This window comes from Aotus nancymaae, unplaced genomic scaffold (genome assembly GCF_030222135.1).
Source record: "Aotus nancymaae isolate 86718 unplaced genomic scaffold, 86718_ANA_hifiasm-v0.15.2.pri h1tg000089l, whole genome shotgun sequence".
Classification (NCBI taxonomy): Eukaryota; Metazoa; Chordata; class Mammalia; order Primates; family Aotidae; genus Aotus; species Aotus nancymaae.
This window is the reverse complement of record NW_026988504.1, coordinates 3,442,774-3,452,821: the sequence shown is the minus strand read 5'-3', so window position 1 is coordinate 3,452,821 and position 10,048 is coordinate 3,442,774. Positions and strand designations below refer to the sequence as shown.

At 61.7% G+C, this 10,048-nt stretch overlaps 1 protein-coding gene across 1 annotated transcript; it reads right to left on the bottom strand.

The window, feature by feature from the left end:
• Positions 1-3,936: 3,936 nt before the first annotated feature.
• On the bottom strand, positions 3,937-8,913 carry CBX8 (chromobox 8). Its single transcript, XM_012453951.3, has 5 exons — positions 8,742-8,913; positions 8,294-8,337; positions 8,049-8,114; positions 7,860-7,926; positions 3,937-7,373 (listed from the first exon to the last, which is right to left on the bottom strand). The coding sequence occupies exons 1-5, from the start codon at positions 8,808-8,810 to the stop codon at positions 6,462-6,464; spliced, it is 1,158 nt and encodes a 385-aa protein (XP_012309374.1). The 5' UTR covers positions 8,811-8,913; the 3' UTR covers positions 3,937-6,461.
• Positions 8,914-10,048: the final 1,135 nt, after the last annotated feature.

Here is a 10,048-nt window from a genome sequence, read left to right as displayed (position 1 = left end):
TGTACATCATGAGTGATCCCTGGAAACACAATCGACTCTGCTCTTTTCCTTTCTTGAGGCAAAATAATTCATCTGGCCATGGGCTGAATACTTGTGGCAAAGAAAAATCAAGAGTAGCAGGGTGTGGTGGCTCACACCTGTCATCCCAGCACTTTGGGAGGCCCAGGCGGGTGGATCACCTGAGATCGGGAGTTCGAGACCAGCCTGGCCACCATGGTGAAACCCCGTTTCTACTAAAAATACAAAATTAGCCAGGTGTAGTGGCGCATGCCTGTAATCCCAGCTACTTGGAAGGCTGAGGCAGAAGAATCACTTAAACCCAGGAGGAGGAGGTTGCGATGCGCCGAGATCGAGCCATTGCACTCCAGCCTGGGCAACAAGAGCAAAACTCCTGTCTCAAAAAACAAAAGAAAAAGACTTTGGAAAAAGTTTGGCCACTTGCATACGGTGCAGAAAAATATGTTTTTCTAAGCACGGGATGGGGGAGCTTAAGAGTGCATGTGCCAGCGGTTCACAACAGGGAACAATCTGGCATCCCAGGGGACACCTGGCAGATCTGGAGACCTTGCTTGTCACACTGTGGGGTGGGTGCCACTGGCATCTAGTGGGTAGGTAGCAGTGTCCTGAGGTGCACAGGACAGTCTCCATGACAGAAAGAAATGATCCTTCCCAGTATGTCGGTAGTGCTGAGTTTGAGAAACTCAATTAATGAGAAAAAGGAACACATGATGCAGGGGTGGGAGGCAGGGGCGGTGTCACCGGCATTTGGCAGGTGGAGGTCAGGGATGCTGCTATACATAAACTCACTTTGAGACTCAAAGGAACCCAAAGCTCTCCCTCTCCCCACCCCCACGGTATCTGAAGATTCTGTGTCCGGAAAGCCACTCCACCCCTCGAAGCCAGCCACCTTCTGTGCTACTGCTTTACGAGGATGCAGCCATAAAATTCCAGGGGAGTCACTGTGAGTTACCAGCTACTGCAACTCCTAACCCAAGACTCGTGAATAAAGAGGTGATTTGCTTATTATAGAACCTTCCAGGAGCCCTTAAGGCTTGCACCAACCTCAGCATGAATTTATTCATAAATTCCAGCCTCCAGGGAGAATAGAGCTTCTTTGAAGTCGAGAGAGAAGCTGGGCCTAGATGCTGCGGCCACTGGGTGAAAAACTACTCGGGGCAAGGCCTGAATCTTTTGGTTCAGGAGAGGGTGCCACTCTAAATGGAAATGTGACCCCAGCACTAGCCGCTCTAGGAAGGCCTGCCAATTCGAAATCAGACTCGCAGAGAAGGCTGCTGCTGGCAGGTTCTCTTTTGTTGCCTTCGGAAGACTCTGGCTGTTTTGTTTTGGAGAAAGTGGGCAGGGGCGACCCCAGCGGGCCTGTCCTCTGGTTTATCAGAGCTGCAGAAAGGGGCTGGGACCGCCAGGAAGGAGCAAGCTGGCCGAGCAGGAGCAGGCGCGGCCCCGATGGGGAGCCAGGATTTCGGGACAGGGATTCCGCCAGACGGGGGCCGGGCTGGGCCGGGCTTGCTCGGCCTTTGTCAGTTTCTGCGCTGCTGATGTGATCACCTAATCCAGTGTCCTGCAGAAGAATAGGCTGGGCTGCCAGTGACCCCACCCGGCTCGAGGGCCCGGCCCCATGGCCGCGACCTGCCAGAGGGCGCTGGGAGCGATGGGTGCAGAGGGGCTGGGAGAACGCTGATCCGGGCGGCTGGACCTCTCCTTCCTCGCCTCCGCTCTCGTGGCTCGAGCGCCGAGCCTCAGGGAGGACGCAGAGGGGGCGCCCGTGGCAGTGGGCGCCCAGCGGTGCCTTTGGGTGGGGAGAGATGGGGCTTTCTCTGTTCGGGTTCGGAACCAGAAAAGCACTGGCCCCCCAGGGGGAAGGCGTGGGCGCCGGCCACCCGGGCCGAGGCCGCCACCTGCAGAGGGCGCGCGCGTCCCACCAAGGTCGGCCGCCGGCCCTTCGGACGGACGGCGAAAAAGCCAGCCGCGGCTCCAGGGTGCCTGGGACGCAATCGCGCCACCTGCAACCCGGCCACCTCCGCCTCCGAAGTCTCAGGAGGAAACCCCCGACCCAGCCCGCAGCCTCTCTCGCAGCGTTCAGGACCCGAGGCTGCAGGCGGAACAGAACAGAATGGACGGAACAGAATCCCGCAGGCCCTGAGCCGCGCCTGTCTTGGACTTCAGATGGGTCCGAGGCTCCTCTGGGCCTGAAGGGCTTTTAGGTGAGAAGAGGAAACCAGCACAGGAGCGTGGGCCGGGGAGTGCGACGGCGGCCCGGGCGCAAGGCACGGCGCCTAGATCAGGATGGTGCGAAGCTAGCATCGAAGGGACGGAAAATAATCCGATCGGACATTCTAGGAATAGCAGGAACCTTCCAGCCCAACCAATGTTTGTGCGGGGCCAGGTTCCCCGCCGCGGTGGCCACACAAGCCCGCCCTGTCCTAGGGACGCAGGGTAACCGGTCTGCCCCGAGGCCGCGGCGCACTGCTGGTAGCTGCAGCTGTGGGGGGTTCCCCGGGAATCTGCCCAGGAAACGGAAATCCGCGAAGGCGCTCCTCCAAGCCGAGGCTGGTGATGGCCAGCGAACCCAAAAAAGGGGCAGGGTCGGCAACCTCCTATCTGCTTAAGCAGGAGCCCATGCCACTGCCCCACACACCCACGAGTGGAGGCGGGAGGGAACCCCGTCCGAGCGGCGACCGTCGCGGGGCCACCCCGCCCACCTTCCCTTGACGCTCCCTGCCTGCGTGGAGACCGCTTGTTGCGGCGGGGACAGCCTCGGGCGGAGGACTTTGACGCCTGGCGGCCAGGACTCTCCTCGGCCGGCACCGCGGGCCCTCACGTCGGAAGGAAACACAAGGCTCTGTGACCCGCTGCCCTGGGCCCGGGCGCCAGGAGCTCCTGTCCTCTCGAGCCCTCCCACACCGGTCACAGCTGGGGAAGGGGGAAGCTCCGCCAAGGGCCGGGCCACTGACTCTTCGGCAAGCGGCCAGAGATGCTTGAGCGACCCCGGTCCCCGTCCCTCCCGGCGGGCTGTACGGGTGAGCCCAAATCGCGGCTTCTGGGCAGGGCGGGGCACGATGGAAGCAGAACTGGGTTTAGTGCGGGGCCTCTTTGGGGATGCCGAGGGTGGCCCTCCTGTGCGGGCTTCACGACCCCGCCCCCACTGCTGTGAAGTCTGCGGCCCGAAAAGGCCAAGAACACCTCCCTCTCCACCCCCACCCCGCACTCTGCTCTCCCCGCACCGACCCTCGCCCAGCGTTGGGGTTTAGGCCCGCCGAGGAGACCTGGGCCGGGGAGGCTGCGGGCACTCGGGGGCGGGGGCGCGCGGGGCTGCAGCGCCGAGGCTCCAGGTTCACTAATCACATCAGCAGCGCTCTGCGCCGGCTCCGAGCAGGCAGTTGCCTAGCAATACCCGCGAATTCAATTCCTCAATCAATAGGCGCGAGGCTCTGCATTTCGGGGGAGCGCTAGCAAGGTTGCATGGGTCTAGGGAGTGGGTCTCACGACAGCTCCGAGGAGCAGGCCCCGGAGGCTGTGGGCAGCGCGGTGACGCCCCGGGGACTCGGTGACCAGACACCTCTGGCCTGGGGGTGTGGCGCTCTGGAGGAGCCCGCCAGAAGAAAGGGGAACCCCCGACCCCAGGCGCATCCTCCCGGGGTCCCCAGATTCTGCCCGGGTCCGGAAGAAGTGCAGCCAGTAGATGCGGAGAGACACGGCTTCCCCCGACAGGCTGAGGAGAGTCGTACCCCGCGGCCTCCCATGCCCACCACTATCCCAGCTGGGTGGGTTCTCCAGTTGGGGAAGGGCCTTTTCAGGAACCGTTCCCCCCACCGATGGGGGCGAGGATGGGGCCGGGGGACGGAATGGATCCTCTCCTCCCGGGATGCCTCTTCCCTTTGCTCGGGGGAAAGAAAAAGAATAAAACCAAGACATGTCTCTATTTACAAAGTATATATTTAAACACGTAAAAAGCAGTATTGGATACAGACATTCACTACCGCAGAAGATAGGTACTGAAGCTTCACTCTTGAGCTGAGGCGGAGATCGATTGGAGATTTGTACAAATCTTAGAATTAAATAAACCCAACAGCGCACACATCCTGCGCGGTTGCAGACTCCCAGCCACACGGCCCCCAGCCCCTGCCCACCCACCCCCCAGGTCAGCGTCGCAAGAGCGAGCGAAGGAGACACACACGCACGGCCACGGACAAACAGCAGGACGAGGGCGGCAGGGACAGAAATAGGCTGGCTGGAGGAAGGTCCAAGGGAAGGGGCAAAGTCAGCCCCAGGAAAGGAGGGACGTGGGAGCGAAGGACAGGCGGGGGAGAAGGGAAGGAGGCGGCCAGGTGAAGACGCGTGTCCCCAGTTCGGTCCACTCGGTAACAGACATGCCCTTTCAGTGAAGTTTCATCTGAAAATAGCGTCGACATTTAAATAGATACACTCGGTCAACGGCGCTTCTTTATACAAAGTCTAAAATACCAGTTTTACAAATGTGAGCAGATAAAAATCCCCACTCCAGGGACTTCTCTTTATAGGCGCAATTTGATATTCAAAAACAACCACAATCCTGTAGTACACCGTTTCCCTCCTGTCCTCTCTTTAAAGGCAAGAAAGTCTGGAGGAGAGAGAGGCTGAGAAGCCGGGAGTGCGGAGGACGAGGCTGGGGTTCCCTCCCAGCACCCCCCACCGCACGCGAAGCTCCCCACCCCCGACTCTCGCCTCGCTCGCCCCGAGTCTGTGCTTCCTCTGGAGCGCAGGGCCCCCGCGCCCCTCCCTCGACAAGCGAAGTTAGATATTCGCTGGCCCTTTAAGGGCGGGGAGGGCGGGGAGGCCGCGGGATCCGTGCTCCCAGGCACCGGGATGGAGTGGAGGGGGCTGATTTGTGCTTTTGAGTCAAAAGAGGGGCGCGCGTTCTGGGCCCTCGGAGGGGGAGCGGCCAAGTCCGCAGGGCAGGGGCGTCCCGGGCCTCGCCGCCGCGCACGGCCTCCCGGGCCGCGGCCGTGTCCCCACTCCCACCTCCCGCTCTTCCCTCCCCGCTTTGGCGGAGTTTGAATGTCGAGTTCAAATAGAGAACACTGCGAATCGAAAAGGCCTATAAATTATAGCTTTTGCTTTTAAGAAGGACGGGGGGAAAAAAGGGAAAAGCCAAGTTCTGATGGGCATTCTCGGATGAAACCCCGCCTCTCCCCTCCTTCCCCTGCCCCGCCGGAGCCGCGGGGGTGAGTCCAGCCCCAGCCCCGAGCCCCGAGGCCAGGTCCTCCGCCGCACTCCAAGCCTGGCCGCAGCGAGAGACTGGGTGCGAAGCCGCTGCTCCCAGCAGCGTTGGCCGCCCAGCGCCCGCCGTCGCGCCTCCCTCCGTGGGTTCCGCAGGGTGGGCCTGTCTGGCCGTGTGTCCATCGCAGAGCTGGCGGCCCGCCCTCCCCAGGCAGGGAGGCTCGTCCAGCTCTTCCTGGGAGGTGGGGGCCGCCGTCTCTTCTCCTGGCAAAGCTAGAGGACGCGAAAAGGAAACGTCCACCCCAACACTTTTCTTGTAAAACAACTGTCTCGAACTCTGAGCACTGACACGCAATCCTCCCAATTTATCCTGGCATTTCGGGAATGTAAACAGATTCGCTGGATTTCTTTTCTTTCTGCGGAGTAAGGAAAGGAACGAGGGAACGGGGAGATTTTATCCACATGACATACACACGATCTGCGTGTACCACACACACACCCCTCCCTAAAGTGCATTTCCTGGTGTGGTCCTGGGAAGAAACCTCCTGTCCCTGCCCGCCGGTGACTTTTTAACTTCAACATCACACACGAAAAGCTTATTCAAGTTAATACTTTTTTCTCCCTAATAGACTTCTTTACCTTAAAAAAGAAAAAGAAAAAGAAAAAAAGTAGAAAAAAGGAAAACAGACTGACCCCACCCCCCTTTTTTCTGATTGGGGAGCCAACCTTTTGTTGGTCTGCCTAGCCAATGGGAAGAGAGAGCAAATCTGGGCCTGGCCTTGGTGCCAGGAGTCTGGCATTGGGCTGTGGGAGAAGGGAGGGGGGTGGGTGGGCAGGCCAAGCCCCTCAGACATTCCCAGAAACCTGTACCCAGGCCCCCAACTTCCCTAGGGCCCTGGGGCAAGGGGGCCCCTCCTGCCCCAACTCAAGCGGCCTGCCCCAACTAAAGCACAATGAGAGTCTCTCTCCTTTAAATAAAACAACTTCAAGAGTTGAAATATATATATTTAGATATTTTTCTTAAATAACATATTTACATCTAATAGAAAATATAACTCTAGAGATAATCTTTCCAACAAAAACTGAGGGGGAGGAAGGAGGGATGAAAGGGGCTGGTGGGGGTGGGGGTGACATCAGGGATGGGACCAGCCAAAGGCCACATCCCACCCAGAAATAAAAATCACTATGCCAAGCTCACGCTCACTCTCTCCCCTGCTCTCGTCCTGGGCACACCAACCCGGCATTCATCTTTTCTCTTTAAAAAAGCCTTGGTCCGTGTTACTTTCCTTAATGGTGACGGTCAAAAAGTTTGAGGTCACATCCGTGACCACCACCTTCTCCAGGTTAGTCAGGGAGGGGCTCCAGGACTCTTCCTCCGGGTCCCCCAGGATTCTGGCCACGGGGATCCTGGCGATGAGGGAGGGCCTTCCCCCCTGGGCCCCCATGTCCCGGTACAGGCCCCCCACGGAGCTGGGGGGGCCTGAGCCATGTCGGACCCGGGCACCACTGGGATCCAGGGCACCCTGGCCTTTGGTCTCCAGGAAGGCAGCCCTGTGCTTTATCACCCTGGCCGGGAAGGTGTCCACAGCCAGCTTTCCCGTGGCCTCGGCTGAGCTAGGGCTGGTCACACCGCACTGCACCAGGTCCGAGTCCTGCCTTCGGGCCAGCTGGATCACGCTGTGGCCGGCTGGGAACTTTCCTGCCCCGGAAGGGGCGTCGTCCATCTTCCTGCCCTTGAGGTACTCTCCGAGGCCGGCGCTGGGTTCGCCCAATGGCCTCTGTGAGGGGTCCGGGAGCTCCTTCCGGGGCTTGGGGCCTCTCTTCTTGGAGCTGTCCCCTGGCGAGCTGGGCTTGTCGTCCACTCGGCTGGCGCCCCGCTCTCGTTCCCTCTCACGTTCCCGCTCCCTCTCTCGCTCCCTCTCCCTTTCTCGCTCCCGCTCCCGGTCCCTCTCCCGGTCCCGAGGGGGCTCTGCGCGGCAGGTGCTGCTGGTGCTGGTGCTGCTGGCTGGCGGGGACAAACCCATGTTCCGAAGGCCCTCTCGGGCACGTGAAGTGGAGGCCAGGTCCTGGGGAGAGCGGCCGGGGTAGGGAATCCGGATACCCCTGGCTGAGTCACTTCGGAACTCGTAAGTTTTGGCCTTTGCCTTGGCCTGGGCCTGCAGGAGAGAAGATGGTATCAAGAGTGGGGCAGGCCCCTGTCCTCCTCCACAGGACTCCTCCTCCAGCCCTGACCTCCTATCTTTACCCTTTGATATCTGGGAATTTCTATATGGATGTATGGGTGGGTGGGTGGATAGATGGATGGGTGGCTGGGTGGGGAGGTGGTTGGAGCTGAGATGTGGCAGGATGGGGGAAGGGGTAGATTTGTCCGGAAGCAGTCATTTGCAAAAAGCACACATTTTGCGTTTGATCACAGATGCACTTGGGATGGGGGGAGGGTAAAGGAATTCTAGTGTGGCCAAGCCCATTCCCCCAGACACGGCTTGGTGCTGCCACTGACTTGGTGACATCTTGTCAGGGAACTCCTTCCTAGATTACAAATAGGCAACATGTGTGGTCACCCCATTGGCTCACAGCCCTCAGGGCCCCTTCCCACCGAGTAACTCAACACTGTGGTCCACCACTGTACAGTGCCAGCCTACCTTGAGGAGGAAAGTTTTGGGCTTGGGTCCTCGCTTTTTGGGGCCATAGAGCTCCATCTCTCTTTCCCTGGAGAAAGAAGGGAAGGAGAAAGGGTGCGTGAGTAAAGAAAGCAAGTGGGACTCGAGCAGCTGGAGAGAAGCACTCTACTTGTTTCTAAGTAAGTGGCTGGGACTTGGAAGGGTCTGTACCTTTCCTCAAAGGCCGCAAGCAAGCGGGCATCCAGGATGTTTTCCTCCGGTTCCCATGTGCTGTACCTAAAGGGAATCAGGAAGAAGTGGGCATCAGTCCCAGGAGCAGGGTGAGAGCCGAGGGTGTATGTGTGTGTAACTTTTCTCGTTGCATTGTATTGTATTTCAACGTAAAGGCAAAAAGAGGAAGAAAGAAACCTTCTGAATAACAGTCTGGGGTTGAGAATTGCATACAACCTACTTACTTCTGCGACCATCCCTTCCATTTCACGAGGTATTCCATGCGTCCCTGCGGGTGCAAAGGGGATAATGTGTGTGCATGGGGAGAAATGCATGACGAGGATACAAGAAATGCATGCGAAAATGCATGCACCAGATGAATGCTCGAAACCCCGCCGCAAAAGGCACGCGCCCACTGCATCACCCCTGCACCTAACGCTGCACAAAGTGCATGCACCGGCATTCATCCCCCACCCCGCCCCCCACCCATGCAATCCGTGCAACGCTGCAAGTCTAAGGAAAGCGCTTGGGCTCAGAGCCGCCGCCACCGCCGCCGCCGACGCCGACGCCGCCACGGCCGCGGCCGCTGCTGGGACCTGGGGGAAGGGAAGCTGGGCTGCAGCAGGGGGAGGGAACCCGGGCCGGGAGGGGAGGGCCCGGCCGCAAGGAGGCCCAAGGCCCGGGGGCACCTACTTTCCGTATGCGCCGCTTCAGGAGGGCTTCGGCCGCGAACACCCGCTCCCCCACCGCTGAAAGCTCCATGTTGACTCGCCGCTTCCCCCCTTGGCCGCTTCCAGGAGCAGAAAAGCAGCAGCCAGCGCACGACAGACCATAATACTCTCCCGCTGACGTCAGTTCTCCTCCCCCTCCCCGCGCACTCGCTCCCTCCCGCGGCCCCCCTCCCGCGCTCCTCGGCTCGGCCCCCTCCCCTCCGCCCAGCGCTTCCTCCCGCCCCACGTGTTGCTAACGACGTTGCTAAAGCCGAGCGGCCGGAGGCCTGCGCCCCCGCGCGCTGATTGGGCGAGCTCCGAGCCACGCCCCTCTCCCTTTCTCCCCCGCGTTGCTACGTGACCCGCGTTCCAATCGCCAGGGGGCGGAGTCCGAGGCGACTCCAGAGACAAGCGCGCGAGTGGGAGGGGGCGCCGCCGGAAGTGACGCCGCGGGGAGGGCGGGCCCGGCCGCTGTCAGTCTGCGGGGCTGGCGAGGGGGGCCGGCCGCCCTCTGTCCTCGCCGGGGCCCCCTTCCCCCGCCACCAAGTAGTCCCTCCGGTGTTCGGCGTCCCCCACAGCTCTCGCTGGGATCCCCGCGGCGTTGTCAGCCTGGCTCCGCCCCTCGGCAGACCCCGGCCCGCCCCACCCCCACCGCCCGGGACTCGGCAGCGTCCCCTCCCCCCGCCGCCCGCGCCGCACAATGCACAATGCACAGGTGCTGGGGCGCCGCGCGCCGCGCCCGAACCCCGAGAGCCGGCGGCGCGCCCAGGGCCGGCCTCTCCACCGGTCCCCGGCCCCCGCCCCCGCCCCCCGCGCCGCGCACCCGCCCCCCCGGTCTCCATGGCAACGCCCCCCTCCGCCAGCCGGGTCCCGCTAACGAATCAATGTGCCTGTGTCTCAGGCTCCTGTCGCGCGGCCCTGCCCTCGGCCACCCTCCGGGCCCTGCGAGCCGCGCTGGCTGGAGCGCCGGTCCCCGGCTCCGAAGCCAAGCACAGACCTGGTGGAGGCCCGGCTGTTCCCTCCGGACCCCGCCCGCGGCCCGGGACCCCGCAGAGGATGTCGCGCGGCTTCTTCCTGCCCCCGCCCACCGTCCCGGACGCCCGCAGCCACCTGCCCCTGCCCTTAACTCGCGCGGCCCGCCCCCGCCGGGCCCTGGCAGGGACCCTCGCCTGCCCTGGCCGCCCTCTGCCCGGGGCCCGGGTGGGCTAAGGGTATCTGGGCAGAGCCCGCAGGGGCCGGGGCGCGCGGCTGGGGGTGCGTCCGGCTTCCCCGGGACCCCGGCGCCCGGCC